The following is a 19,309-nucleotide window of genomic DNA, read 5'->3' on the forward strand; positions in this document are numbered from 1 at the left end:
CCTTTAATACCCATGTAACCCGAGTGGGCTTCCATCAGAAGCCAAGGTGCTGCAGGAAAATAAATGCCAATAGGTGCCAGTACGCCCAAGGGGAATACCATTCATTTACGGTATGCTGGGTTGTACCGTCACAAAAAAAGCACTGCCAGGGCCAAAACCGACCCCTCCCTCAGAGCCAGCCATCCTCACTCCTCTCCCCACCCCCACCACCATTCCAATGCAACCACCACTTCCCTGAGCCTGGCACCCCAGCCCCCCTGTCCCAATGCTCCCAGCCCTTCCCCAGAGCCAGGCACCCCCAGTGCCCCCTGCCTCCCCAACCAAATTCTCCTCCCGCAGAGCCAGGCACTGGAGGGATGGGTAAGGTAACCCGACCTTTAAAGTGGCCGCTCCTGCTGCTAGCCCGGCTGCCTCGGCTCACTGTGTGTACAGGGAGGCAGCACGTTGCCTACTCTCAGCTCACTGCTCTGTGTCATGTGGGCCTGTGTGGCATGCGCTCCGGTCTCACCCCAACTAGCATTGGGCCCAGGGGCAACTACCTCCTCCTCACTACGCATCTAGTGTTGGTTCACTGAGTCCCCCCCCCCCCAGCCCAGCTGAGCCGCCTGCTGCTTTTCTGCCCACCCCCAGCCCAGCTGAGCTGTGAACCACTTTTCTACCCCCACAGCCTGCTACTTTTCCGCCCCAACAGTGGAGCTGCATGCTGCTTTTCAGCCCCCTCTGCTGGCCCAGCTAAGCCATGCACCATGGCGCGAGTGCTCCCAGAGCCAGGGGCTGTGCCGGGGAAAACAGCACGTCAAGAGTGCTCACAAGAAAAGGTGCCAGTACGCCATACCGGTGCGTACCGTCACAAAAAAGCCACTGACTATACCACAATATAGAAAGATCACATTCCTATAATATATGTGTTGGTTCTTCTGCTCTCTGATGTGGAGATGTCTGAACTGGAACACAGTTCTTTACTGTTAAATTTAATCTTTTCCATATGCTTTTTTCATTTGAATAGATTTCAAAAGTTGATCCCAGGCTGAAGGTATTACAGTATTGATTATTTCTGAGTAACTTCCTCCCACAAGTCCTTTTTAGTGGTAGCCACTGCTTATGTACTTGAGGCATTTGGGTCTCTGGAAAAGTGAAGGATGGTACTTCGGAGAAGCTGTCAAAACTAGAAATTTTTATGTGCCACTGAGAAAACCAAAAGTGCACATCTGCTAAATGCCTGCTTTACTTACAGTATCAGTAACATTTTTCAGTGTTTGAAATTTAATGCAGACTAAACTAAGCTCTAGAGACTTCTTTAGTTTTTTGTTATGTAGCATAAGATGCTGAATGTGTATTGTATTTTGGTCTATTTAGATAAGCTTACTCTGAAGATTCCTTGGAAAAATCTGTATGGTGAGGCTGTGGTTGCAACTCTCGAAGGCTTGTATCTGCTCATTGTTCCTGGAACGAGTAAGTAACGTCATTAAATTATAGTGAAATGGGATAATTCCTATTACCTATAAATGGTGTGACAGAAGTAAAACTACTGCTATCTGATGTTGCTATGTGGATAAGTAGAAAGTGGAACTGTTAGCTAACTAATGTAAAGCTGTGTCTAGACTACAGAGTTTTTTTCAAAAAAACTTCACTTGCATCTAGACTGCCGTCGTGTTCTTTTGAAATTAATTGAAAGAACGCGGCAGTTTTTTTTGACAGTGGTAAACCTTTTATGAGGAAGAATGCCTTTTATCAAAAGAGCTCTTTCGAAAAAAGGCTTTTTTGAAAGAGAGCATCCAGATTGCTTTTTCGAAAGTCTTGTGGCTGTCTAGATGGTCTCTTTCGAAACAGGCTTGTAGTCTAGATGTATCCTAAGTTGCTTACTTACACAATGTACCCAGAGTGAAACATGATTACAATACTTTATTTCTAGCCAAATATTGGCAAGTGAAGACATGTGTTGCTTTTACAGACTGCCTTGTCCCTACATTTATTTCCTCATCCATTGTCAACTTGTGAGCCAAAACCCTCTTAAGCTTACTTATCCTGTGTTCGATAAGTGTTTTTTCCCCCTCAGAATGGGATAGTTTATCAGGTTGTAGACTTAGGCTACATCTATACTAGAAATATTGCAGAGGTGCAGCTGTCCCTGGCAAATGGAAGCTGTAGGAAGCACTGTCCTGATTTAGGGATGTAAAATCCCATTTAGTTAGGTAACCAGTTAAACATTAAGTTTAACTGATGAACTGACTAAACAAGAGTGGACACCCCTTCTCTGGGTGTGCCCACTGAAACTGCAGCAGATTGCTTCTCATAAAACCAAGCAGAAAAGAGCCAATCCCCAAATCAACTACAGTCCTCAAAAGTTGACATAACTGAGCGAATGTTGGAAGAGGGCTCAGGGCAGACTCAGGGAGTACAGAGTGCCACCTCTGCCCACCGACCCTCACACAGAGCTACTGCAACAACCGTGTTCTGGGCTGGTCAGAGGTTGTGCCTCCCCCCACCCCAGCTGTGGCAACCCTAAACTTCCCCCCCGCCCCGCAGCAATGTCTGCTCTGTGCTGGGGCCAGAGGAGGCGGTGCCTTCCCTCAGCCATGGCACCAAAACTGAAACAGTCCCAGAGCTTCTGCTGGGGGACAGATGGTCCTTCCTGGCCCCTATCCAGCCTAGCTTGGACCCCTCCCGCCAGGTTGTGCCTGCTGGATGTGCAGCATCACCAAACTGCAGCAGTGTGAGAGGGCTGGATTCTCCCCAGGGTATGCAGCAGGCAGCATGCATCCTTAGCCATACCTCAAAGCACTTATTCTAATGAAGCATGTGCATTTTCATTTTATTTTCCAAAAAACAAAAGTTAATTGAGTTACGGACCCAAGAAAGGCCAGTAAATCTTACAGTAGTAATAGTTAGAAATCTAAAAATAAAGAAAATGTATATACATCAAAGTTATTTAAAAAATGTGTATTCCATCAAGCTTCCTGCTAAGGCCTGAAATGAATTACTTGGTGGTGATGTTAATTCTTGTCGTCTTTGAAGATTTTGCAAAACCGATAAATAAGGTCATGAAAGATTTCTGCTATTATAACACTTGTGCAAGATGCCAAGAGGTCTGCAGCTCAAGACAGGGCGAAATGGGTCTAAAGACCCAACATTGTAAGAGTTCTAAAGGGAGTCTGTCATGTGGCCATCTTACTTTAACATCTAGCTTATGGCTTGTCTACACACACACATCTAGTCCTATTTCAGAGAGGACAGGGTTGGAGTGCATTAACATGTAGCCCATGGCAGACTAGTGTAGAGTGATGACCCAGCTTGCTAAGCCCTAAACATTTGGGTAGTCAAGCCCTTAGGTATCTTGTAAGCTTGATAGTAGTGAGTAATAGATTTTATAAGGTCTGCTGCCTTGATCTGCTGAGATTGTATGAGATGATGGGAACTTATGGTGGTGTTCTTGTCAGCTACTGGTGTGTCTGGTTTAGGAGTCCATAATTAGGCTTAAAACCTATACATTGTATAGTGCTGTAATATCCTTTTGGGTAAAACGTGAGAAACATAATGTCTTAATTTATATTAGTATGCTTTTATTTAATGTGTAGTTGTGCCTTGAACATGAAATCTCTTCTAATTTTTGTCTTCTAGGCATTAAGTATGATGCGGAGAAGGAAGAAAAGTACTTGCAGGATAATAAGCAAAAAGAACTGTCAAGAATTGAAGAAGCTCTGCAAAAAGCAGCAGAGAAAGGTACTGCATATGTACAGAATTAATTAAAAGTTTTGGGGATTTAGACAATACTATAGAAGAGAAATCTTATTTTTCAAAAGTGGCACAACCCAATATTTTTATTAACTGATGAAAATATTTTAAAGCATGAAAATTTCTATAAAACTTAAAATGAGAGATTTAAACCTGCATGTTTGCTCTCCAGTTGCTTATTTAGTAACTTCCATTAGAAATGTGAAGTTGAGTATCTCATATACAATACATGAATTACCATAAACACTGACAAAAATGTTGTCCAAGCTGATTCCCCACTTTGGCACGATGAATGCCGAAGTAGGGGCCCGCAAAAGTACCCTAAAACCTTACCTTTCCAGGCTTTGGTATAAAACTTCCCCCCAAAATCCTAAAAAACCTAGATTTTGGTGATAAAAATCCTCGGCCACCATCAAGCGGTCTTGAACCCACAAACGGGGTGGACATTTGAAACCAATTCTTTTCCCCTAAGAGCTTGAAAAAGAAAAGAGAAAATATAAACTGCTGTCTGTGGCTGATTTCCCCTAGTAAGAGGCATGCAGATCCCACAGACAGATTTTCCAGGAAGTAGAAGTGAACCAATACCAGGTTAATAAAAAAGCGAGAACTTTTATCACAATAATACTCCTGTTACAAGCATAGTTGGATTTGCTAGATGGTAAGAGCCACCAATTAATAAACTCATGGGGAATTTTCCCATGGGAACAGAACTTACTTACAAAAGAGAGGAAAACCCATTTCTAAATACACAGACATCAGATTGCCATTCCCAAACCATAAAGCAATAAAGCCTAACGGATTTATCTAGACTTTGCCCTACTTACAAATGGTGAAGAGTCTTTTCTTGGAGAAGGACATGTTGTCTGTCCCCCTCAGAATCTGGAGAGCCAACTGCTTAGACACAAAGGAGGGAAAACCCCAAAATTCCTTTGTATCAGTTTGAAATCCCTATTTGCATTTCTATTGGCTGACTATTACTTGGCTGGGCACAGTTAACCCCTTAGTCCCCAGGCTACTGCCTAACCCTCATGACCATGACACATGTTGATGCTGATGCAGCTCTAGAATGACAGCTTGTTAGTTATCAGATACATTTATTAGCTGTGGATGTTGGTATATGAATATATATTTTGGAAAATACAGCAAGCTGAATATTTTTAAGGATAAGGAAATATTAACCCTATAGAACACTGGTAACTGAAAAATGCAGTACTTTTGATAATTATAATTATAACTTTGATATTATAATATAATCCATTGTAATAAGTAAACTTGTATACAGGCAGTCCCCGGGTTACGTACAAGATAGGGACTGTAGGTTTGTTCTTAAGTTGAATTTGTATGTAAGTCGGACCTTGTACATATTGTAGGGGAAACTCTAGCCAAACATTTCTCGAGAGCTCAGTTTTATTCTCCCACACCTCACTTCCCTCAGTCCTTTATTCTCAAGCTGAGGTGTCTGCTGAGAAAAGCCGCTCCGCGTCTCCCTGGTCTGCTGGGGGGAAGCAGCTAGTGCGGGGTTGCCTCAACCCATTTGTAAGTAGGGATCTGACGTAAGTCGGATCCATGTAACCCGGGGATTGCCTGTATGGTGTTTTAATATTAAACATGCCTTCAGTTTGTTTTTCGTTTGTGATGTCACATCTGAATGTTCTAGTCAACATTAGAATAATGGTTAATCAATAAAAGGGCAGGTAAATAATTGCAAAGAACTGGAAAAATGAAAGTTAATTTTAATAATTAAAAATAAAAAGTCAGCATTTAATTTTTGGCCCAAATCAATAGGGGCTGTTTTATAGGTAACTATTGGGCTTCATTAATGGATGTTGGTTGCAAAAATCACTAGCTAAATTGGCATTTGTGCCCCCCGGTCCACTGAACAACATGTCGAGGAACAAATTTGGAGTGCTGTCTCTTTGCAAATTAAACACACAATCTTCTTGCTTTGTTTTCTAGATCCTATTTTTTGTGTTACTTTGAAATGTAAGCTAATGCTTTTCTTAAACTGCTCCTGTTTCTCTTTCATTTATAGAGGAGAGAAAAAGACCTTATTCATTGCATGTGTTTAACATTCTAGGAAGTAGAGATTTCTTGGTGAATTCATTGTAATACTGATTGATAATCTTATTGCTTAAGTCCATTTGGCCCAAAGTATAATATGTATGAATAGAAGTGATCAGAGTTGTATCCTTGACAACTACACACATTACAATTGCTGCTCACAGAATCAGCAAAACTATGGTAGAATGGAGAAATATAGCCAGAAAAATGAATAACCAATTTGCTTGCTTTCTGTGTTACCTACTTACTTTGTTGTCATCTCTGTACAAGCATTTATATATGGAACTGTTAATGGGTAGCTTTCTGAGGGAGGCATAGAATCATAGGGCTGGAAGAAACCTCAGAAGATGAAATCTAGCCCCAGGCCTAAAGCAGGACCAATCCCAACTAAATCAACCCAGCCAGGACTTGGTCAAGCTGAGACTTAAAAACCTCTAGGGATGGAGATGCCATCACCTCCATAGGTAACCTATTCCAGTACTTTACCACCCTCATAGTGAAATAGTTTTTTCTAATATCCAACCTACACCTCCCCCAGGCATATACTATTAGAATTGTTGTCTAAGAACTTAGGAAAGATGACACTTTTAAAATGGCTATGGCCTTCAATAAATCTTTTGTACTATTAGAAGAATTTGCTTGGACTACTGAAATAAAAGTGAAGTCTTAAATATTTATTTAGTAGCTTCATTGTCTCATGAAAAGACACTAGCTCTGAGATTTTTATCCTGTGTCTCAGAGGGGCAGTCCTGAATTTGCAGTCTGGAAGGAAAGGCCAATGGGACTTTAAGATGCCATTGTGCCCTTTTTCTTTTCCTGGGCTGTTCTGAGAATTGGAGCAGCTCCAGGAATAACTTAGACAGCACAGGGGCCTGTGTAAGATACTGTGTATCCCAGGAATGGACAATAAACAGCCCAGAGCAGATGCTGAGTACTTTGTTTATCTGTGAATGGCGATCCATGGTTAACAAGAGCTCCGAGAGGCCATACCTGCAGATGTGCAAGTAAATGACACATTTGATAGCCCCTAGTGAACTGCATCCAGCCCTGCAACCTGCTTATTGCCCACCTGGGTGTATCCTATAGAGCCCTGTGAGCAGCATTGGTGTCGGAAATTTCTCCAGTGTTGTGGCCTTGCTGAATTAATGTCCTTAACCCCATCCTGTGTACAAGGCTTTAGGGCTTTATGCCACTCTGGGACCTTTTTACACAGCATGAAAGACTAGAGTGGTGTTGTGAATCTCACAATAATGATCCTTCAGTGCTATACAGTGCACTGCAGATCCAGTGAACATGTAAATAAGAGCCAGTGGGAGTATATCAGGGAGAGAAGTGACTGTTCTGAGAGATGTATGTGGACTCTTGGCTCTAAACATGCTTTTCTTCATTCTTAATTAAGGCATTTTTCTATTGGCCAGTGTATTTAGACTCATACTAGTGACGTAAAATCCCATTTAAAAAGTTAATGAATTAAATGTTAAGGTGAACTCTGATCCTATGGGTGGGAGAGCCACTCTATCCCAGCTGGGCTGGGGCAGGCTTGTGGTGCGGTGTGCCCGAGCTGGGCCAGGCTGCCGGTTAACTGCTTACTGGGTAACTGGTGAACCCTAACCCCTATGGCAAAAGTAATCTGAAGTGGGAAGTCAATATATTAAGAGAAGCTCTTCATTGGCTTAAAAAACACTCTGGTGTTTTTTAGAAGCAGTACTTCAACTACATGGAAACTGGGCATGAGTTTAATAGCTAGAAAACTTTTGCCCAGTTATAACACTTTTGCATGTGGAAATGCCATAATCCTCCCAGTACACTTCAAATGGACATGTGTTCACACGAGTGTATATATATTGGACAAGCTTTACAGGCTGGCTGTCTAAGCCTGACACTTGTGGTTTGTAATCGGAGCTTTCCTTTTCCAAAGGGAGCTGCCTGCCAGGGCTGATGTATCCTACCTGCCATACTTACTTTAAAATGGTCTTTATTTGCCTTGATAACCTTGTTTTAGGGTCTAAGTGGTATTTGACAGAAGCAGCCAACCCACAAGCTTGTCTCACCATGCCCTGTTGAGGTGTTGACTTCAGCTGCTTATTACATATTTGTAGGTGTCTTTCTTACATAGAGAATCTTCCACTATCTGCCACAAAAGGGCATGCCTGATGGAAGCCGGTTGCTCCATCGCAGAGAGTGCCACTTTTCTAGCTAGATAGTGTTTTTTGGTGTTGGGAAGGAGATAGACCATCATTGTAAATAGGTATATTAGGTATTAGATCAAGTACTAAGGAGAATAAGACTTTTGTATATCATGGGCAATGCAAAAAACTGCCACAGTCTTTGACCATTGTATTATCAGTGTGTTAGCTTAAAATTGCATACAAGATAAAAAGTTACGCTTAAACCAGTAATATACATACATAAAAAGAATATCCTTATGTTTAAATGGTATGTAAATATGTTTTTGAAGATTAAAGATTTCATTTGCTATGAAATGTGAAGGTAGATTTCCTTTAAAAATTGTGTTTTTTGGTTATTGCTGCCATGTGGATCAAGGCACTCATTCAGGAAACACCATATATGGCTTGGAGAACTTGGTTTGCAAGGATAACAAGCCTGGTGCGTATGCATGGTTCATTACCATTTTTCCTTTAGAAAAAATAGAAAACAGTGAAGCCTGGTTCTACTCTCAAGTGTTGCTTTTTTGCTCAAGGAATGTTCAAAAACACAGATGGCAGTTGGGCATCCAAATCCCATTGGCTTATAGTGGGAATGTCTCACCTGCTATTGATGCCTTTAAAAGCTTTCCTGTCAGTTATCATTGTACTGTATTCTAACTGTGTTGGTTAAGGTCTGTCTGAGCTGCTATTTCAATGCCAAGTTGCACTACTGCTTTACTGTTGCAGCTGATTTTGTTTAATAGGCCAGGTCCTGAGGTGCTGGAACTATGCCTGTTTACACTGAAGCCAATGAAACTAAATGGATTTGCTAGAACCAAGCAAGGTGTTACAATATTTGCAGATAATTCATGTAGCAAGAATTGCTATATTGGCTCTCATTTGTGATGCCCCTTAGATAGGGATGTAAGGGAGTAGTTAACTACTTGCTTCCCTCCAGACTTGCTGCTTCTGTGTAAAAGGGGGAAGCGGCAACCCTCTTTGCGGGGTGGGGCAGAGCTGCAGCATCCTGGGGCCGGCGCGTGCTGGGACTGTTTAGTCCCAGCTCACACTGCCCTGGGCAGCTAACCCTGCTGTGGTTCTGCAGTTGAAATGTAGTAAGAGCTAGGCTGCTGTGCGCCTGGATCCTTCTACATTAAACTGCAGAGCTGCAGCAGGGGTAGCAGGTGCCCCCCCCAATCAGCTAATCAAGTAGTAGATGGAAATTCCATCCACTACTGGGTTAGCTGATTAACTGCAATTTAACATCCTTGCTCTTAACAACAGTCAGACAGGAGACTGGACAGTAATAGATAACTTTGATGGTATCTTCATTAGCCGCTAATGGCATAGCTTTTGCATTGGTGGAGTTTTTGTAATCTCGTCCAGCAACTGATGTATAATGCACTTGATGTATGACTTAAACCCTAATTTTTCAGGCAATTAATCCCTGTTTTTTTTAATTCCATCTACTTTAATTGTATGCGTGGCATATGTATCTAATATTAATTTAACATTCTGTGTTATCAGATAACACATGGCTATGGCCACAGGCAAACTTGATTTTGTGTTTAAAAAATAAAAGTTGTATGAGAGGGTACCATTAATTAATTTGTACACTTAATGTCTTTTTATTGGCCTCTCTCTTGAAACTAAACAGTCCTTTCATAGAAATCTTTCTGTACCTCTAACCATGATTTCAAGAAATTTCTTTCTTTCTATATTTAGCAATAGGGTGATCAAATCAAAATATAGTATTTAAGATGCCGTTAGGCTTTAGTTGTTTTAGTTTTTTCAATCCTGTCTTTTTTAATGTAGCCTAGCAATTGTATTTTTTTCCCCACTGTGTATTAAGCAGATAGCTCAATTTATATCTATGCTGTCCATAGCGATGTCCAAATTCTTTCCCCTGTACATGGCTAAAGTTGATGTAGAACCAAGCAAGGTGTTACAATATTTGCAGATAATTGATGTAGCAAGAATTATCTAACTTTAGTCAATACTGAATTTTTCTGTCCTTATGCTATTCTTTCACCTAGCAACTTTGTAAAAGCTGACTGAATTTCCTTATTTTGTAGCCTTGATTAACTTAGATAATTTTTAGTTGCAAAATTGGTAACCACGCTGTTTATCCTTTCCTGGATCATTGATAAATATATCAAGCACCAATCCTAGTACAAAAACATTTGTTTTATTGTGGTTAGTTGAAGTTGTCCATTATTACAGTTGTCTTACCTATTGGCTACTTAGATCATGTTTAGCACTGTTTCCTTGAAATATTTTTCCCCAAAAACATGTACTTCTACATCAAGTTGGAGTTAAGGTTGAGAGAATGCATTCATAATTTAAAGGTGAAAGAATTACAAGAATATACTATCCCCAAAATAATAATAAACTTGGGAAATTTAGAATTGAGGTTAATATTAAAAGCAAATAATTGCAGAAGTCAAGCAGACAGACTTAATTTTGCTGCGTTTTGGTGTCATCAGGCTGATGGAAGGGCAAATTATTTTTTTGAAAAACTAGTTTAATCTGGGACAATAAATAAAGCTGTGTAGGAAAGAATAATATTTATTTTGGATCAGTTCCTTCATTACTTGACCTGGAAAATGGACACATGCACTTTTTGTCTGGAAGTTTGAGGGGGCAAAAATGTCAAGGAATGAATGGAGAATAGTTTGTATAATATATTTGAATTTGCTTTGAGTTGTAAAAACTAGACAGGCTAACCATGACAATTTATTTTTTCTTCATTGAGACTGTTTCTAGTTTTTAGTAAATGACAATTTCCTCTCATGCTTTACTGTTATAACACTTGAAAACTGATTCTTTTACAAGTCAATACCAAATTTGTCATGTCAATTTGAAGGGCACATTTGTGTTGTCAATAGAAGGATATTTGACAGGGTGAGTTTGAAGGGATTTTTACAATAAGGAGGCAATCATGATCCCCTGAGTGCAGATACCATCTTGTCACTTATAGCAGAACAACATACCCTCACCAAACCAGGTCCAAGGAATGGGTTCTGTATGCTCAAAAACATGATTGTAGTGTTCATTAAAAGAGGATCTCCACTAGCTATCAGGTACAGAAGGACCTTTAAGTTCTTTATAGGAGATCTAAGATTGCCCATAGACACAATCATGTTCACACCCAAAGAGCATAGTCTTTCTGCTTCTTAGATGCTATTGGATGGAAAGAGGAAAGAGTAGAAATCCCCAAAATATTTGAAACAAATTAACTAAAAGTTGTGAATCTTTTTTCATATGTGAGCTTACAAAGAAATGTAACTACAGGCAGTCCCCGAGTTACGCGGATCCGACTTAGGTCGGATCCTCACTTACGAACGGGGCTTTCTCGCCCCGGAGCTCGCAGGCAGCGGGACCGCCCAGAGCGCAGCGGTCCCGCCACCTCGACCTCCGGGGCGAGAAAAGCTGCTCCGGGTGCCCCTGGTCTGCTGGGGACCGTCTCCAGCAGACCAGGGACACCTGGAGCAAAGCCGGGGAGGCGCGGGACTCCGCCGCCACTGCAGCTTTGCTCCCGGTGTCCCTGGTCTGCTGGAGACGGTCCCCAGCAGACTAGAGGCACCGGGAGCAAAGCCGCGGAGCACGCGGGCAGCGGACAGCCCAGACGCGCCGCCGCTGTCCCGCTGCCGGTGTGCTCTGGGGCTTTGCTCTGCGTCTCCCTGGTCTGCTGGTCTCCAGCAGACCAGGGAGACGCAGAGCAAAGCCGCGGGGGACCCGAGTGGTGGGACCACGGTGCGTCTCAGTCCCCCGCCTGCGTCTCCCTGGTCTGCTGTGGGGGCGGGGTGCAGCTAGTACGCCCCCCCCCCCCCCAGCAGTCCAGGCTTTTCTCTGGACGCCTGTGGTAGAGCAGCTGGGGCGCTGCCGATTGGCCCCGCAACGCCGCTCTGGACACTACTGGACTAACCTGGCAGCACCCCAGCTGCTCTGCCCCAGGCGTCCCCAAGTCAGCCGCTGCTGAAACTGACCAGCGCTGACTACAGGAAGCCTGAGGCAGAGTTGCTCTGCCCCGGGCTTCCTGTAGTCAGCGGCTGGTCAGTTTCAGCAGCGGCTGAATCTGGATGCCAGTTCCAACTTAAATACAGATTCAACTTAAGAACAAACCTACAGTCCCTATCTTGTACGTAACCTGGGGACTGCCTGTATATGGAAGGTTTTTACAGGTAGTAATAGGGCAGTGTTGAGAAGAAGTGATGGACAAATGGTTAAACTCAATTTAAAATATTGAAATCTTTTAATGATCTGCTACTCCAACAGTTACATTTTACAAAGGATGTGAATATCCTTGATATATATTTAAGGTTGCAACCAGTTTCCGCTATAGCATCCTATGATGCAGTCTTCACTATGAAGATGATGCAACATCCATGTGATGGAGAGAAGTTAATGTAACTAAGAAATACAGTTTTCAAGAGGTGATACTTTTCAGAAGAAATGCAGTATATTAAGTTCTGGTGGTAGAATTTAGAATATACTTATTGACTAATTCATTAGTTTTGAAAAGAGGCTAATGTAAGTCTTTCAAGTCACAAAAATATGGCACCACAAATTATTGTAGAGCTCAAGCAAACTCCTGGGAAATAATCATCTATTGTCATGCACATTGTAGTAATCTAGTTCAATGACTTGTGTGGCAAAACTTCTAATTTCAGAAATGTGAGATGATTTATATAGCAGCCATTGCTGTGCATTGCAATAGCATGTTTAAATTTGAATCTAATGATTAATATGTAATCATGGTACCCTGGGTTTGTGCTTATTCTTGCCATTCTTAAAATGATGCTACAAAAACAATTTTTCATGTTTTTGTTCTTCATTTGAGCAGTATAAGAGGAGCAGGGATAAATGCACACAGGTCATATAATAAGTCTCACTGAAACCAACTTAACCTGTGTTTTGAAACCTTGTGAAGCAGGAGTGGACTTGATGGCCTGTCTATTGGTATATGTTGATGTTCTCTACTCAGTGCATTTAATTGCTTGAAGTATTGTATTGTTTCAGCTTTTTGTGTCTTTGTTGATTGGACCAAAAAGCAACTGTCAGAGGCAAGATAAAGGATGACTGTTTTGTGTGCTAACAGGTATACCTTTCACATACAGAATTCTATTACCTTTTTTCAGGGCAAAATCATGGCTTCTTTACTTGTGAACTTTTTGTCTCACAATTTTAATAGCTTCTACAATAAATTAATCACATATGGTGGTAGTGAATGTAGGTGTCACATATGGACCTATATATATTTTTTAAGCATTAAGTTCCTTCTCCCACTCTCCTAGTATAATATTCAAAAAGCTTGAAAACTGATACTAAAGAACAAATAAAGAAAATTCAAACTTGCATTGCCTTGACTACAACTGACATTACTATGTTCGACATGTAACTCATGACTTTTATAAAATGTATAGGTTTGGGGATGATGTAAAGTAGCAGCGAAGAGATGTTAGTTTGAAGTTAAAAGCTAACGATGGTGTAAAAGAGAAGCAAAAATTCTTTCTTGAATAATTCATATAAAAACAATTTTTGTATGTACTGGGCTGCCTACATATAGAACTTAAAAATGAGAGAGGATAGGAAACAGATGTTAATGAATACAGAATAGCATGTTGCTTCACTGAGTGAATTTGAAATATTTTAAAGGTTTTGAAGAAAGGCAGCTGTTTAAGATGAGCCAGTTTTCTTTTTAGAAAGCCAGTTACCTGCTTTGCTCATTTTCCTCCTTATCTTTATTTGCTTTGTAATGTTACTAACTTGAATTTTATCCTTTTCTCACAAAATTGCCTGCAATGAGAAGGACGTAAACGTAAAAAGCATAAAAAGCATTTTAAGAAACCTTTTAAAAGTCATGGTCACTCAAAAGGTGGGTACAATGTAGCCTTCTACATTGCATATTTTATTTGCTATTTGTTTTTTAATAGCAAATGGGAAAGACAGACTTCCAGGGCCAAATTCTTCTCCTCTGTTGTACAGCTGGAGTAATGCTATTGATTTCAGTGTTGTGAAAATTTAGATTAGCAGGCTTTATAGCAGAATTTGGTCAATCCTCTGGATATAACTTCATCAAGCATGGAATTTTATTGTTTTAACATTTTGTGCCTTCTTTTTCAAAGTGGTTTTTTTTTTACTTTGTGTAAAATTCTTTCATAACATGAAAATAGTTGAAGTCCTAAATCAAGAAGCTTATGATGCCTGCATGATACAACAGGGGGCATTATTTTTTTCAGCTCCACTTTTGTTAGCATTTGTTATAAATAAATTATATGTTAAAATCCAAACAGAGTTATGTCATTAGATAAGCTATTACCAAGCATATAGACGGGTAAAATTCACATCCTGTGAAGTGAATATTAGTGTTGAGGGTTTTTTTCCTCTTTTCTTTATTGATTGTACATAAAGCAATAAGTATGAAAATTTTCAAAGGCATGGAGGGCAGATAGTTTCCTTGACTCCTTGTTAAAATCAGTGGAAGTTGGGATCTGTTCCAGATGGATTAAGTGGGCAGGGTAGGGAAAATGGAAAGTAAGTTCTTGAATATTTTGGGATGACTGCATATATAGGAGGATTTAGATGCAAATGTGCAAAACATTTTACTGACGATTGGTTTCTTTTTTTTGATTGCTTGCTTTCCGTTGTGTGAACAGTGCCCTCATGCACATGTGTTTTGCTACTGAAAGTGAATCTTTCCATTTTTAAACAAAACAATTCTGAACTTTGATGTGTGAAGTATTTTGTGGGATACAGGTATCTTCACTTTTCTCTTGAAGTGAGCCATACTTGGCATTTGTATATGTTCAATTATCATATACTTGGCATTTGTATATGTACAATTATCAGTCAATGTATACTCTCTATATAAGGACAAATTATTCATGAAATAGTTGTCTTGAAGATTAAGCATTCAAATATCAGATAGGATTATATGTGCAACCTTAATCGTTACCTTAACCACGTCACTTGTATATGCATTTGGCAGAATTTGATTTAAAAAAAATAATGTATATAGATAATGTCCATATTTCTTCTTAAGCATTTTCCCCTTTTTTGTCTGTTTACATTTTGCACAGTTGTGGGAAATTATAGGGGAATCAGATGGTGGGTGACACACTATTATTTAATGATAGTAGGTATTTAGATTCTGAAAATTAAAGCTTTATTTTCAACATCACGTGTGAAAATACACAAAGTAAATGTCCTTAAATCCAACTTTTAGCCATGCATAGCATTTTCTTTTATAGTGTTAGTCTTTATGCCAGTTAATTGAATTCCAGTTACTTGTAAGGTGTATACGGAATGAGCATGGCTTCAAGAATTCATGTCTTATAGAGTAGGAAAATATAATGATTGTGTAAATGAATCAGTCTAACTCAGCGGTTCCCAACCTTTTCCAGATGGGGACCCATTTTGACAATTCAGTAAGACTTGGTGACCCAAGGCAATTCAAAAATGGGGGGAAGAAAGGAGGCAGAGCCGCCTGGGGAGACACTTGGCGACCCTTTTGAAATGTAATGGCGACCCATATTTGGGTCCCGACCCATAGGTTGGGAAACCCTGGTCTAACTAAAGTCCATGGGTTAGAATCATCTGGCTTGAAGTAGAAATATAAATGTAGCTCACATCATGTTGCTAGTTGTTTTTTGTTATACTCAATGAACTAAAAACATATATTCTGAACATCAGTATAGGCAGAATTATTATGATCCACAGAAAATATAAAAAGAATCCTATGATTGACAAAGGATTAGTGAATTTATCTACTTGAGAGGGATAACTCTTGAAGGTTTGCTGCAATTCTTAATACAGTATATAGTTAACTGTTGTGGAAGAAAACATTGTCCTCACTCTGAGTTTGTAAGCAACAAGTAGCCAGAGGCAGTTTTATTACGAGCTGCAGCAAGGGAAAAACTGGTTCGGACAGGGGGGGAGTCCCCCCCCTCACCGAGGCAGATCTTCGAATACAAGCAATTATGAAGCAGTTTATATACTGTCTATTAAATATAATAACAATAACAATTAGTCTCCTTCCCGTTACAAACACCAATGGCTAACAGTTATTTAGTTCCACCCAGATGCTCCTTATCTCAAGGTCCCTGCCAGAGTCAGCATTCTATCCTTATCTCCGTATGGAGGCGAGAGGCGAAGGCAGCGTCTAATTACAGATCTCGCGTTGTCAGGCCACAGACTTAGCCTGACTCTTGCTCTCTTGTTAACATGACCAAGATGGCTGCACACAAATTCCCTTATTCCCTTTTCCTGCCTCCACACTGTCTTCGTTCATACCATATTCAAGATGTGTAATTCAAGTCATTTTATAATTCTGTTTTTTGTTGCGATTTTTCTCTTTAAGCTTTAATATTTTAGGGTTTTTTTTGAGCACCAAAGGACTCTAAGTTAGACCAAAACTTAAATGCCAATACCTAACATGAATAAGTGTGTGAAGTTGTTGAAATATGGTGAGTGAAACTTTGTATGTCTTGTTTGGCAAAATGCAATGAACACAATGAAGGCTGACTTTTTTTTTTTAATCCACCTTTTTAGATAAGCTGAAAGAAGAGAAAAAAGATACGTTCTTGGAAAAGCTGGCAACTCAAGTTATAAAAAATGTGCAAGTCAAAATCACAGGCATTCATCTTAAATATGAGGATGATGTGAGTGTCCTAAACTACTTCTGCTTTCTTTTAAACCAAACTGCAACTGTGGGACATGTCATTTTGACAAAAGGCACATTCTGTCTGCACTGTGTACTCAGTAAATTTGAAGTACATTTGAGTTTTCAACCATATTGAAAACGGTTGTGTCTGTAATTCAGAAAGCTCTCCAGCATTCTTGAAATTTAATATATAGTGATATATAGTTAGACTTGACACTCTAATTTGGACAATCAGCTGCATTTCATGCATGAAAATGAAGCTGCTGATGGTTCGGTATATTATGTCAGGAAAATAATAGTAGACATCCAATCTGGAAAAGAGAACATTTTACCATTTTAAAAGGAGTCTTAATACCATTTTGATGAAAAGTGAAGAATTTTCATGTTAAAAACTTGATTTTCTTAGATATTTCCTTTTGGTAAAGAGAGAGGCTAGTAATTAGTTATGAAAGTTATATACCTGAAAAGCAGAAGTTTGTATTGACGCTAAGAAAGGTGCCGTTTTATTTCAAAATGGCCTAACCTCAGGACCTTTTTGAAAGTGAAACTTTAGAGAGAACTTTATAAATCAGAATGATGTAGCCAGGACAACTGTTACTTGGCAACAGTTTCCATATAGCTTGTATAGAAAAGGGGTGCTGGGATAAAGGTTATGGTGAGATTCAATCTATCATCTTCCACCCCACTTAAAAAAGACTTCTCAGTTCAATACTGAAGGCAAGAAAAAGCTAAAAATGATGCTGCTAAACTGAATGAATGGACAGATTAATGGAAGCTTTCTTAGAAGTTTTTTCATGGGCATAGCTAGTGAAATCTTCAGTCTAATATACACAATGAAGTGTATGTTAGGTTGAAGATTTAAATTCCAAAGCTACAAAATGGAGTCACTGTTTTAAGATGTCTTGTGAGAAGATAGATGTTTGCCGCATAAAATAATACAATATTTAAATAAAATTTGCTTTTTATCCTCTTATGTTTGTAGATCACAGATCCCCTTCGGCCACTTTCTTTGGGAGTGACATTGGGTGAACTCAGTTTACTGGTAATGTTTGGATTTTTTTTCAGCTTTTTCATTTAATTTAGTTTGATACATAACACAATTGCAGTATTTAGAATATAATAGTCTGCTGAACAGATTTGGAAACAGAGTAAAAACAATCTCTACAAATATCAAGATGTTTTTGTGGTCAGACGTTGGCCGAGAGTTTGGAAGGGAAAGTCAGTCTGTGACCAGTGCTAGGCCAGGGGCTAGAGAGACCTTGTTCTAAGAGCTGGTAATTGTGTGTCAGATTCCATCACTGAATCCTTAATTTTACATATTTAACTCAGTTGTCTAAATGTCATGAACGTTGTAGCTTGACACGTACAAGTTTAGCTTTTCATGAACGTAACACCATTGAATTATTAAAAATGTATTAGTCCTAGAGTGATTCATATTTAAACATACATAATTATATATTACAGTGAAACTGATTTTAAACCTTTTAATTTGTGTAAGTGTTAAAATCTGTTTATAGTATCAACACTTTTTTTAAAAAGGAAAGTTATGTCTGAGAGGCTGTTGAGCTTTGTAAATGGGACAAAGCGTTGAAACATGAAATACATATGTGCACATACATGTATATACACACACACGAGCTATTTTTCTTTCATTGTTTAAATACATGTTAGTGTTGTAAATTATCTACACATCCTAGGTTAAAAATACCCTTGAAATAAATGTTGCATAATGAATTGAAGGTGGCTTTATGGAGAATAATTTCGAATATTTTTTTCAACTTCTAGACAGCCAATGAAAACTGGACACCTTCCATTTTAAATGAAGCTGCAAAAATCATATATAAGGTAACATGCCAAAATTCATTATTACTTTCAGGAGTGAAAATTGGACCAAAATGAACTGAATTTAGTAGTAAATAAAGTCTGGGTGGGGGGAACATTCTGGTTTAATGAACCAAAATGCGGAAACAATGGTGCTGTAACTTGTGGGTTTTTTAATGATTTTGTAGCACTACATTCCTTTAGTTTAGTCTTTTCCTTTTTATAACTAGTGAGAAGTAGAAGCATGGCAGACACACCTTGCATTCATTCATTTACCCTAACAAATAGACTTCAAGTACAGAAACAGGAAAAGAAGGTCAGATTTTTGAGCAATGCATTTAAATCACACTTGGCAAACAAATTCCCATCAAAATGAGGCTGTTCACTTATATTGAAAGCTTATTTCATTAATATGCAAGTGGTATTGTCTGCTTTTCTAAATCGTAGAATCAGTTGAGTTTTCTTTACTTTTCAGCTCCTGCGTCTTGATTGTCTCAGTGCCTATTGGAATGTGGATAGTGAGATGTATTATCATGGCTCCCGCGAACAAATTCTGGTAATTTAGAAGGCTACATGCATGCTTTATAGATATATAAGGTTATATAATATAAACATGTTACTAGGATAAGCTCATAGAGGGAGATTTCAAATGCAGACTAGAAATTAGATGCCTAACTCGCATTTCTGGCATAAAAATCTCCTTGCTACTATATGTTGTGCTTTGATCATTAAGACAGTTTTAAGTAAAGAAAGTAGAGCTGGGTGACTTCTAGTTTTTATTCCTTCTACTCCCTTCAGTCAGCAGTACTATAATGAACTCAGGAACAGATCCTGTTTATACAGTAAAATTCTATTAGTCCGGCATCCAATGCTCCGGAACTCC

General features: G+C 39.4%; 1 protein-coding gene across 5 annotated transcripts in view; it reads left to right on the forward strand.

Annotated features, from left to right (window-relative positions):
* VPS13C (vacuolar protein sorting 13 homolog C) overlaps positions 1–19,309 on the forward strand; it is a 220,597-nt gene that overhangs the window by 10,346 nt on the left and 190,942 nt on the right. For 3 of the 5 annotated variants that reach the window (XM_075897679.1, XM_075897678.1, XM_075897677.1), the window contains exons 4-9: positions 1,357–1,452; positions 3,619–3,720; positions 16,494–16,603; positions 17,588–17,647; positions 18,391–18,450; positions 18,902–18,982. In XM_075897679.1, coding sequence (XP_075753794.1) covers positions 1,357–1,452; positions 3,619–3,720; positions 16,494–16,603; positions 17,588–17,647; positions 18,391–18,450; positions 18,902–18,982 — 509 coding nt within the window. Of the gene's footprint in view, positions 1–1,356; positions 1,453–3,618; positions 3,721–3,831; positions 8,401–13,752; positions 13,819–16,493; positions 16,604–17,587; positions 17,648–18,390; positions 18,451–18,901; positions 18,983–19,309 lie in introns of those variants that run through there. The other 2 variants (XM_075897681.1, XM_075897680.1) reach the window with 2 other exon arrangements.

This window comes from Pelodiscus sinensis, chromosome 14 (genome assembly GCF_049634645.1).
Source record: "Pelodiscus sinensis isolate JC-2024 chromosome 14, ASM4963464v1, whole genome shotgun sequence".
NCBI lineage: Eukaryota > Metazoa > Chordata > Testudines > Trionychidae > Pelodiscus > Pelodiscus sinensis.